This window comes from Ylistrum balloti, unplaced genomic scaffold (genome assembly GCF_031769215.1).
Source record: "Ylistrum balloti isolate Yb309-2 unplaced genomic scaffold, AGI_CSIRO_Ybal_v1 Utg370186, whole genome shotgun sequence".
Lineage (NCBI taxonomy): Eukaryota > Metazoa > Mollusca > Bivalvia > Pectinida > Pectinidae > Ylistrum > Ylistrum balloti.
In genome coordinates this window covers 1301375-1314214 of record NW_026782169.1, presented here as the reverse complement: position 1 = coordinate 1314214, position 12840 = coordinate 1301375, and the positions used below count along the sequence as shown (strand labels likewise).

Here is a 12840-nt window from a genome sequence, read left to right as displayed (position 1 = left end):
AGTAAAAAGCGTCCTACTAGCCTGCGCTAGTGGGAATTTCCCTTTAGTCGAGCGATAGAGTGTCTGGTAAATACCGAAAGGTCGCTAGTTTGAACCCCAACGATGGCAGAGTGTTTTCATTTCTACTTCCTATTATACATGTAACCACATCAGGAAATACCAAATTCCAACAGCAAAAACACAATAATTTAAGAACTCCTTCCCTCAAACCACTATTTCCTGGATTTTTTTTTGAAAAGAATATAGTCAAAAGTGCCACAACTTTCAAGACTTCAGTAGCGGCCTCCCAACACAATAATTAACCTGCATGTGTAAAGCTTTTTATCCTGCCCATTCGCTATGTCATCAAGGGAATATGTAGGGGCTTGGACATCTGAGTCTGGGACTTCAACTTTCCGAGTGGGTCTCCGTAAAATTTTGTATTGGTGTACTTAACTCTGAAAAAGAAAATCAGTATTGGCAAATTATATTTGAATAATGGTTGTCGGTATAGTCCTTGTAGGCTTAAAAGGTTCTGATGATTTTGTTTTTACTGTCCACTTGACTAACAAATGTGCAGTAGAGATATTTTCCACTTGAATTCATTAGTCTGAAGCTGTTTCTTTTGTTTCAGATTGATATTCTATTATAGGCAATGAAATTTGCCAATCAAAGGTTTCTTGAATCATCCTATGCCAATAATTAAAATAGATGTCATAGTCATTCATACTCGCATTGCAAAATAAAATTGCAATTTCTACATACTGTTTCATAAAATAAATAATATTTTTGGTGCATTTGTCATTTAGGTTGCTATGGCTACAGGACAGGTCATCTTTCAGAGATTCTACTACTCCAAGTCTTTTGTCAAACACAATATGGAGGTAAGCTCACTCACTGTTGGAAAATATCAATATTTAGTATTCGAGATAAATGGTGTTCATGTTTTATCTGTCTTTGAAATTGGTAGACGTGTATCAACACTTCATTGCTTCAAAATAAACCATTTTAATATTGATGGTTTTTTTTCTTTTCTTTCCATAGATCATTGTCATGGCATGCATCTACTTGGCATCCAAAATAGAGGAATGTCCAAGAAGAATGAGAGATGTTATCAATGTAATCCACCATATCAAACAAGTTCGAAATCAAAAGTAAGCATTACATATCTTCTCTTGTTGTATATCTAGGTTAAGGTATTATCTTGTGTTTATTTGCTTTTGTTGTGTGGCATTAAGATGAGCTTTTTGCAGAAATTGCAGTCAGTTGGAAAGTTTCTAATCAGGGATAGTACAAAAAATGTAAGTAAAAATTCTTAGTGGTACTATTGATAGATTGGCATGAAATGTTGGAAAGCATCTGATTGTGTATTCAACATGAGCGTAAAATATGCTTATGGTTTGGTTTGCTGTCCATCATAGAGATATTTGTGATAAGTTTTTTGTTCTCATGGTTTAACACTATTTTCTCTTTGCTGTATTAAACAGCACCTGGATTCCTCAAATCTTGCTGGGAAACTGCACTTGATTCAAGGGCTCGACCTGGCGTGGTGGCCTTGACCTGTGACCTTGGGCTTTCCACCCAGGATACGCCAACGTGGTATGGTGCAAGTCCAGCCACTTTTGTCATGGTACATGGTAACGATGGTTTGTATACGATCCTCACCAAATAAAAGAAAACCAACAACCAGTGGCCATAGGGTTACCAACAGAAAAATATCTCTTTTTGTTGATTAACTGCAATTCTTTTGACTAGAGCGTGAATTTTAGTCATGTTCATTATTGAGCTGCTGATTCCAACGGAAATGATTAGTGTCCCATCATTTTCTGGTTTTAACTTTTTTTGTGGCCACCTCCATTTTGTAGCTCGATGGAATTTTACAGACGTTTAACAACTGATATCAGATGTAAGTTTTTAAACATTTTTTAAGCATATTATGAAACATCTAAACCTTATGATGTCATAGTTTAATATATTTGTGATTTCAATAAGTTCAGTTTTACACATCATCATATATGTTTGCATAGAAGTAAATCATTTGCTCCTGACAGTGTTCATTACGCCTTGCATTCTGAAAGGATTTATATTAAGCTTTTTGAAAAAAATGGTCTAATTGTGAATAGTAGTTTTTTCTTACTTGCATACCAAAATTTGATTTTGTAATGACAATTTAAGGTAGGCAATAAACTTCTGAAAAAGTTACTATGGAGAGAGGTAGTGATGGATTTGTTGATATCAGAATTATCAATTAATTTTGTTTACATAGATGCTTTATAAAAGGACCTGGTATTACTGATACTTAAAATATAAAATAAAGAATTTTCAGTGAGAGAAAAGATCTCGGATTTAAAGGAATTCTATTATTTATGCAAGATCTTGCGTGTGTGTACTTATATTTCAAGATAAATGACTTTTTCTTAAACATTGAAAGGATTCAGATCGAAACTTAAACTTCAGAGTTTACAATATCTTGCACTGCATAATTTCATGTTAATGTGAAAAAAGCTGTGTCACTACTGTAAAATGTCCATCTGTGAGAAAATTTCCGTTTTATTATAATTGTTTTATTAGGTGATTATTTCTTTAACTGATGTTATTTACTGTTTCACTGAAAGTGCTTGATTAAGTTCAATTTACGTGGAGTATTAACTTTCTTACAGGAATAAAATTTGATGGAAGTGAGACAAAAAAGTAAACTTGAAAACCATTATTATTAAAAAGGAAAGCGTTGAATAGGGGCTGAAACATACACTTTACCTCCAATACAATACACTTATATCAATTTTATTATTTTCTGGTATTCTTGAGAGTTTTCGTGAAGATCAACTGATCAAGTGATGGTATGCTTTGCATATATTTTTGTGGCTACAACAAATGCTGTATCGGACCTGTATCATACAGGATAGAACACACTAAATAAATACATCTGATGGGCAAATATCCTTAATCCATATTATTGTAATAAATAGAATATATTTATATATTGATGGTTTTCCAAACACTATAAATGTAAACTTGGGTACCATATTTAGAAAATAAATAGTGGGTAAAATTTTTATTGGTTTTAGCATAATTCTGGCATGGTATATTACTCCAAACTACATGTAATAATCATAACGGTTAGGTGTCTTTGTCTTGCCGCCCTTTTGACACTTACCATAGAATATTTATACTCTGGGTACAGTGTTTAATGCTTATTTTGAAGTTTGAAAAGAATTTGTGAATATATGACTTCTTAAATATTTGAAATCTGAAGTAGGGGATTCCCCTTTTCCTGCAAAGAAACATTTAGTCATGCAATGAGATCATAGTTTTTTCAGATTGCAGTGTTTGGAGTTCCTTACTTGGCTAGGTTAAAAATGGCCTCAAAATACTAAAGGATATTAAAGGATGAAATACTTCAGAGTAGGAAACCTAATGATGAACAGAACAGACTTATGTGAAAATAGCCAACAGAACAGACTAAATGTGAAAATAGCGTTTTTTACCTCTTTCCACTGTTGATTAGAAGACATCAACATTCTGTTGAGAGGTGTGGAGATTTTTTTGGGATAAATATTTTAATGCAGATGCTTGGAGTGAAGCAGTACATTAAAAAGGGCACAGTGGAAATGCAGCTATTTTGCAATTGACTGAAATACAATATTTCACTTGGATTTTAAATGAACAATCTTCACACTCATTTCATTTGAAAGCTCATATGCTGTTTGGAAAGGAGAGTTGCAGATGTATCTACAAAATCCTTGAATGATATCAGTTTTACTAATTCATTCTTGATTTGTTGACTACTGGTTCTTTTACAGGCATATCAAATATGGTAGCCAGACGTAGCTTGGCATTCAAGTTGGTGTCAACACGCTTGTCTTCATTTGGGTTAAAATATAGTTGCAGCAGAAGTTCATTGTTACCATTATTTGTTCAGGCAAGCAAGTTTTTATAAATGCCTGCTGCCCTGAGCAATACTTGTGTAAAGTGTGGACGTAACTTGCAATGGTCACTGGTTGTTATCATGGGTTGATTGTGCAGTAGCAGAGAAAATAGTGTTAAACCATATCCATAAACCCTTCATGTTTCCTCTTGACAGGTGGTGAAAGTGTATTATTGTCACATGGTGGATATGTGTTTGTTTATGTCGTTACAGGACAATTCATCCTCTTCCACTCGACCAGAACTACATCAACCTCAAAAAACAAGTAAACAATGCTGAAAGAAGAGTTCTGAAAGAATTGGGATTTTCTGTTCACGCCAAAAACCCTCACAAGGTAAATAGTGCTTTTCACTGTCTTTAAAAGTTTGCCATTTTAACATCAAGATTGATATTTTATGAATCTTCACTAGTTAAATGGATATTTTGCTTGAGGTTCTATTGAAGTGCAAAGGACAATCCTTTTTTAATTATTATTATTAATGTTGTAAGAGTTCAGTATTAGTTGATTCAACTTTATTGGTTATTTAATGACCAGTGACCACATAATTTTTTTCAGTGATACCTTTGGTTCCTACACAAAGCGTTAATCAATGTTAAAATAACTAATAAGATTTAATTGATCAAAACTTTTGTAAAGTGCTACTATTGATAATTGCTCATTCCCTTTTTCTCATTATCTGTCTTGATACATTTTGCTATACCTACAAGAACAAACTCATTTAGAAATGTACATTTGCATATTGCTTGTACTGTACATGAACCAGAATAAGTACTCGGGAATTGGACTGGAGGTCAAATCAAGATAATTTCAGCTTTTAGGTCTCATCCTCACATAGGAAGGCAATGGGTAAATTACGATCTTGTCAGAGCAAGATCAGTATAGAGTTTAGAAAATGTATTGTATTGTGTAACACTTCTTTGTTCCAGGTGATTGTCATGTTCCTGCAAGTGTTGGAATGTGAGAGAGACCAGAAGTTGGTGCAGTGTGCATGGTAGGTATCAAATGTGAACCAACTCTTGGGTCACAATTTACGACTTTGACTGTATTTTCTAACAAATGCTCCCTGGGTGTATTACTCGATATCATCACCATGAAATATGTAATGTACAGATAAAAAATTGCAGCTGAAGAATCTTTGGCATGATTTCGTATTTGTAGTGGTGGTCTACAATATCTAGGGGAGGGGGCATTTTTTAGAAATTATACAGACTGTCGTATTACCATAATTGTCCATTGTGTTTATAAAATGAAATCATACTTGTGATAATATATTTTATAAAAGTTGATCAGTTATTTTTATTCTAACCAAAGCTATCAAGTTTCTTTTAATAAATGTAAATGTCTGATTCTTGGCAGAAATTTTGACAAAATTGAAATCTGGTAGTTTTGTTATCGTAATAAAATAATTTTACTCTACAGTCTCCTTGGAATGAGAAAAAATAAGGAATAAAGTTTATCCTGTTTGATCTTGTTGTCAAACTAGTTACTGTGTGATTTCCTTGATATTCTTGTATGTAGGAGTTAAAAGTGCAAAAGGATTTTTTCATTGTTCATTGGGTGTATATGGTATAGTGTGTAGAAAATGTTATTGTCATAGAAAATGCAGTATCCTCTTAAAGAACTTGCATACAGAGAGAAAAAGACATTGATACAGTAATTCTTAGGGTGTTTTGTTAAAGCTTCAGTTGTACAGCATAGTAGGAGAGAAAAAGTAAAATTCCATGTTCTTAATGGGGTTAAAGAAAAAAAGAATGTGGAAAGAAGCTTTCTCTGAATGAATCGTTGCAGTACTCAAGAAGACGAAAAGTATTTTACTTATTGGAGGATGTGACATTAATGTGATTCAAGCATAAAATAGTTTTATAAAAATGTAGTAGACAAGCATCCAACAGTATCAGAATGTTTGTATTAAGTCTTTTCACTTCATAGATATTGGGGATAGAAATTCACTCCAGTTTCACAATTGAACACAAGTCAATTATTTATTGATTACAATTGGTTTCATGAATTAACTGCAGAAGAGTTTGTAGTAAATTTCTTGCATTGAAACTATTGTAAATTTTTCAAATCATTGTTTATTAGAAGCTTTTAATCTGTTTCTTTACTTAGTATTTGTATTTCAAGACTGCAAATTGTTAATCATCTCAAGATGAACAACTTATATAAGAAATTCCACTTGATGTCTACATTTCTGAGACACCACGAGTCGTTTCTAAACCATACCCATTAATCATATTTGTAATTTTGGCATCAGATATCGGATGATTAACTTCATTTTATTTTTATTTTTTTTGCCCATCACTGATAGACGTGTCACTATTATGAATTGATATTTTTTTATTATTATTATTCTACAACATTGTATAATTTTAAATGTACATCTAAAACTGTGTATATCTTGGGTATTTATTTTCTCATTAAGTGAGGGGTTTTATGATATCTGTATTACTATACTTATAAAAGTAACAGTTTTAATATCCTTTTTTTTTCGTTTTTAGTAATGTAAGTGCCAAAAAAATAAAGATGACTTGTGTAATTTTTCAGTTACAACTCAATTAGTGCCTTTAATATCCTTGTTTTCATACTCAAAAATGTAAGTTCCCTAGAAATTAAGATGACTTGTGTAGTGTACATGTTACAACTCAATAGCTTCTGTGAAACAGCTTTATAAAGTTGCACAGGTAAATATTTTTATGGTTAAGTGTAGATATGAAGTAGAGAAGTACCGATATTAACTCTGTACTTTTCCTTTTTGCCTACCCCAGCCTAGGTGGGTAGATGTGTTGAATTGCACCATCCTCCAAAAACAGCCTCAACCAGGCTTCACCAGCCTTAAAGAGCTAACCATCCAACATCCACCAGCTGCAGAATGTTTCCGCCACCAGCTCAGAAGATCAACTCTGAACAAGAAGAAGAGAAATGTGTTGTGTTGCACAAAAGTGCATAACCTCCTCAACTCAAGATCACATGTGGTAGAACCAAGGCTATGTAAACTGGTTTCACTGACTATAGAAATTGTAAACCATTGTAAAGACATAAAAATCACCAGAACTAGTCATCATGATGGTTTAATTGTCTCCAAATCTCAATGTTTTTTAAGCGAGAGAGATACAAATGGAATACACATAATGTTTATAATGCATGAAATCAAGCCCAAAAAGGTTCACAAATAATTACGTATAATCATGAAAGATTCTTTCAGAAATGGAATTTCATAGCACCGGACCATTTGGAGAATTGTGCTTGCTAAAAACAGTATACATGTGTATGGACTGAGTTGAAGAAAAGCATCCATGAAGAGAAAAAATAATGGCTGTGGTCATCTGGATTGGTGTGGCTATAGGAAGTGTTGGCTGGTGACTTTATTGTTCAACTGTTTTGTTTTTAGTTTGATTTTTCTTATTTTGTTTGGTTGATTGTGGTAAAGGTATCAAAATTGTCACTGGAGTTTACATCTACCTAAACAGATACTGGTTTCAACTATGAGGGTTAGTATTTTGTGTTATTGAAACATGTGCATTGCACTCTTGTTGCATTTTCATGAAATGTGTGGAGATTTCATATGATTCTTTATTATTAATTAGATGTGTAGACTTTTTCATACATTTGAGGTTTTGTTCTTCACTCTGTTGCTGGAAAAAAGCTTCGGGAATGCTTTAGACAGTACAGTGTTGGACTTTACAGCTTCAGATGAAGATCTGGGTTGTGTGGTTTAACAATCCTTACTCCGCGCATTTTGTGTTTCTTGGGAAGCTGAGGAACAGACTGCCAGTAAGTGTTTCTTAGGAAGGGAACAGGCCATTGTGCACTCAAACTGTTCCTGTCCATGATTATTAGACCTGCCTCTCATGTTCTGTGAGGTGGCATGAGGACACGTCTAAAAATGATCCTGGCTGTAGAAGGGGTGATGAAAGGAGCATCAAAAAAATTCGAAATACATGTATTCACCAGAATTGCTTCTAGAATATTGAAAAAATCCTTTTGCACTTTTAAGAAAAATGAAATGTGAAATTAATCCTTAATGGAAGCTCGATGCAAAATATAGGATTTGTTGATTAGATAGGATTTATATTTGTAGGAACTATATGAATGATAGCTTCAGGACAGACGTATTTGTACGGTTCCATCCAGAGGTTATAGCTTGTGCCTGTATTTACTTAGCAGCCAGACAACTACAGGTTGGTATTATCATAGATGTTGTACACAGTTGAACCTCTGTCATAGAAAACAATGTGCCCATTTCCCCATCTGCATAGGAAACATTTTTGATAGAAATCATATTACTTAGTTGCTTCTATTGGAACATTGAAACTGTGATCTGAAATTCCACTTTGAAAGATAAGATTTGTTGCAGATAGATGCAGTTATGATTCTGTAACTGGATATTTTATATATTTGCAATTGGCAAAGGTAGAGAAAATGAAGAATATTGAAATCTTTATTGGTTTGATGTCTGTTGAATACTCCATGGGGGGAGATAATGAAATGCTCCTGAATTGATGGGATACGTGGCTAATTTGAAAGATGAAATATTCTTTCTTTTGAGTTTTCAACAGGAAAAATATGAAAAGCTAGGGATCAAAATAAGAAATAAATCAGGTGTTTTATTATCAAGGTTGATGCCTATGATGATGATACATCACATTGTTTAGCTTATATGAAAAAGCGATTTTCACTTCATATGGTTTGCAGCTGATAAAATTTGGTTGTTTGTGATGTATACTATGCTGTCAGGTTAACGATAATAGATAGACAAGACTCCAATGTTGATGTTAGTTATCTGCCCGTGCCTGAAATCTTTCATTGCTTTGGTGTGCATTCTAAAATTTCTTTTACTGAGCTCTTTTTCAACATTATTTCTTAAAATGATACATCCCTCAATGTTTAATTTATGGATTTCCAGAAATACAAGTCCCATTAATAATTTACGAGTACAGGCCTCCAGACTTACATGTAGATATATTGCTGATTGCTTCTTTTGTTTATAGATACCACTGCCCAGTAGTCCACCCTGGTATTATTTGTTCAGTGTGGAGGATGAGGATGTTAGCGATATCTGTCTCACTATTCTACGTCTCTATGCCCGTCCTCGGGTAGGTACCAGTTTCACAGCTTCCAAAACCTGAAGATCCTCATTAGATCAAATTATGTTTAGTCAAAAGAAGAAATGATTACCTTCATTTTTGTATTATTTCAAAATTTCATGGTACATTTAATTGAAAGCTGGGGAAAAATCAAACTTTTCAATTTTCTTGCTTAATTTTTTTTTATCTTATATTTCAGCCAAACTATGATAAACTTGAGGCAAAGGTGAATGATGCCAAAAAGATACAGATAGAAGCCAAGATGAAGGCAAAGGGAGCCTCATCTGAGAATGGAACACCAAACCACTCCTCTCGAACAAGTAAGTATCAAATCCTACACCCAGTACTTAGGGACAGGATAAAATGAACATGGTGTGAGAATATTGTTCATTTTTCTGTTGTTTCTTACTTGTATGCTAGAACAGATAAAGACACCAAGGTGTAAATCAAGTGCTTGTGTGATGCAGAGATGAAAAATTTCCGCCAATCGGCGGATTTCCACCTTTTTCATGACAAATTTGGTCATTTTTTAGATCGATGCAAATCCGGTGAGAACAATTTCAGGGGTGGGGGGGTTAGGTATGTCTTGATGATGCATTTTATTTTTAAGCAATCTTCAACTCCGTTCTTAAATCCTTCGATTTATATGCCCTTTTAAACTGTAAAATTAAACATCGAGCAGTTACGAGCACCGAGTTTCCGGTATTGTCAAATCGATAAAATACGAAGGAAGATAACTATTACATCAGTTGAACGTTTGAATGCTATAGTAGAATTACAACAGAGATGAAAACTTTCCGCCGATCGGCGGATTTCCGCCTATTCCAATGCCAGCCACTTTCATCTCTGGTGATGGCCTAGTTTTTGATCGAAGCATACATGGCTAGAATATTAAATAAAATGCATGCTCCTGAGTTTTACTAAGTATATAAAAAAGAAAAAAAACAGTAACTTTATGCTCTTGAGATTTCATGTGTATGCATATAGTCATCAAAATGAGGTATGGATATGGAGTTTGAATTGGGAAAAGTAGCTTTTGCCGAACAGGACTCTTGCAGCAGTTACTAGATAATTTCAATACCTACCTGATATCTGGTCACCCATTTTGACACTGCTCAACTGAAACTTTGAAGTTGATTTGATGGAAGCTTATGAAAACGTGTTGTACAGCAGGGTATTACACCATAAACTGGACTGTAAAGGTCCTGGCTGCAACAGGAGGTTGTCCAACCTGTAGATTGTAAATTTACAACGTATTTTGAATATTTTCTTCTGTTCAATATCTCATAGCAGGGCTCACTGGCACTGTTGGTTTAGGGTAATTTAAGAGATCACAGGAGAGAAAAAGAGAGTGAATAAGGTTTTCTGAAAATAAGAGCTATTTTCAGATGTTTAGAATTTGCATTCATTGTGGTGATGCACATTTCAGATTCTCCAAAGAATGTCAGTCCTAACCCTGCACTTCTTCCAAGTATAAAAAGGCTCAAAGAAGATGACAGAGACTCTGAGAGGGGTTCTATGTAAGTATTTATATACAATGTGTTGATAATCAATTAAAGAAAAATGACATGGAGATTAATATGGCAAATTATTCACTCTCATGTTACCACACACCCCTTCCCCCCCCCCCCCCCCCTCCCTTCTATGAAACTAAGATGACAATATGTAAAATTTCATAAAAAAAAATTTTTTTTAATTTTTAGAAAAAATCATTCATCAAAGAAGAAGCGCAGCCACAGTCCGAATGATCGGAGTAGATCTCGGTCAAGAAGCAGACAACGGTAATTGCTAAATTCTGATTTTTTAGAGGAAATAATTTAATGTTTTATGGTTGGTACAGTTCTGTTGGAAACCCAGAACTAAGAGATTTTAATCAGATTGTTCTATTATCCTTTTAAAACAATATTTAGTATTTATTTCTTATTAATTTAAAATTCTCTGAGAACCTTTGAAAACCAATATTCTTTATAGCTGTTGCTTTCTGTTATATACAGGTCTTCTCGGTCCAGGTCTAGTCGCAGTTTAAGTCGAAGCCCCTCGATGAAAAGACGGAAAAACAGGAACTCTCCACACAGGTACAAGAAGGATCGCTACGTCAGTCCAGATCGCTACATCTCAAAAGAACACAAGCATTCCCGCAAAAGGAAGAAGCATTCCCATTCCAATAGTCGTAGCCCATCATTGAGCAGGTCACCAGATCGTTACAAGTCTAACCATAAGAAATACAAACATGAGAGGGATAGGTACCACTCACCAGATCGCCACCACAAACGACACAGAAATGGTCATCGCAGCCCGTCACCAAGAGACCGTTATGACAAATACCGCAGATGATGATTGTCAATATAATAGAAAAAAAAATTAACTGTACAAAGAAATGTGATGAACAGTGAATGGAGGACAATGTTTTGATATATATGTGATTTATGATTATGATCACAACACAGGTGATTGGAGTGATTTGAGACTTGCTATTCAAAATTAGGTTGATTTCTTTTGAAGATTTATGGTTGAAAATCATTGGAGCAAATGAAGTCAGTTTGTCTCAGGATAATGACATCAGCTTATATAGGAGAATTGTATTTATTGTTTTCACATGGTGCTACCAACAAAGCTGAAAGAGGAGAGCTCAATAATGTTTTATTGTTATCGGTTCCATTCAACAATGCCATCTTGAAAAGGTATATGTGCACCCTCAAAGAGTGCAAGCTCAAGATGTAAGAATTATATCATTATATTCAATAACTAATTCAAAGTACATTTCACTTTTTTCCCAAAATTATGCACATAGAGAAGTGTCTTTAAGGATTTAGTGCCAGTTTTCCTAATCATTCTTGTAACATTGGGTGGTAAGTTATGCTGAAGGTAAGAAAGCTGCTGTATATGAAGCTTACCGTTCTCATTATTTTTACTATCTGGTACAACAAACCTTTAAAATTGTCAAAAGGCTGTACATAAGTGCTATTGAACTTAGCATAAGTTTCATGTTTTCCAATTCTTTTAAGTCATTTTTTAAACTACTGAAGTTCTGAAATCTGAGTGGTTATTTCAATACTCATGGCTAAATAAGCAATATTGCAGTGCATTAAGAGATGTGACAAGAAGTTATACACAGCACGAGGACCAAAAGTGTTAACTGAAGTGCTGTGGGTCTGGATCATTTGATGAAACATGCAGTACGGGTACTCGAATTTTTGTTTTTTGTTTGTATGTAATATGCGAGACTGGTGTGATAAACCCAAAGTATATTGGTAATTATGTAAGCTGTGGAGTATACATACACAAGGCGTGTTGGAGCGAGTGGAGATATGCAATACATATATTTGAGTAACTGAGAGAGAGAAAGGTTTAGCATTTGAAAGGTTGAGGGTAAATTTGAATGTGTATTTGTTTGAAAGTCAAATGAACAAGACTTACATGTTACTGAACATTGTCTACACAGATTGTACATTGATGTATATGAATTGGTATGAAGCATTTTTTATATAACATTTTAAATCCTATCACATTGACTTTGTTATATGTTTTGTGTAATTATCCCCTTGTGACAGTATGGATAGGGACGTTACCCTGGATATGTAGTTATATCCAACTATACACATATATTTGGGTGGTATTTTTATAACGTCCAAATTTATGGATGCTCTTGCAACTTCATTCGTTGAATTTGATTAAACTTGACACTCCTATAAAAGATCATTATGTCGTGGAAAAATTCATGGTTACAATTTTCAGGAAATCCTTGTCAATTCTAAATCACTTTATCCTTCTAACAGTCCAATATATCTTGGATGAGTTTGAGTTGTAAGGAACATCCAACCAATTGAAAAACAGACCTTTTGAAATGG

The 12840-nt window shown here is 34.0% G+C and overlaps 1 protein-coding gene across 2 annotated transcripts; it reads left to right on the top strand.

Moving 5' to 3' along the window:
- The first annotated feature begins 792 nt into the window (after positions 1-792).
- LOC132551204 (cyclin-L1-like) lies at positions 793-12495 on the top strand. Of its 2 annotated transcripts, none has more exons than XM_060215315.1 (10): positions 793-863; positions 1024-1133; positions 4121-4241; positions 4835-4899; positions 7987-8086; positions 8897-9001; positions 9192-9312; positions 10422-10512; positions 10696-10773; positions 10987-12495. In XM_060215315.1, the coding sequence occupies exons 1-10, from the start codon at positions 795-797 to the stop codon at positions 11324-11326; spliced, it is 1200 nt and encodes a 399-aa protein (XP_060071298.1). In that variant the 5' UTR covers positions 793-794; the 3' UTR covers positions 11327-12495. The 2 variants fall into 2 exon arrangements, with proteins under 2 accessions (XP_060071298.1, XP_060071300.1); XM_060215317.1 differs by lacking the exon at positions 793-863 and adding an exon at positions 1467-1609 and having other exon boundaries at positions 1047-1133.
- The last annotated feature ends 345 nt before the right edge of the window (positions 12496-12840 follow it).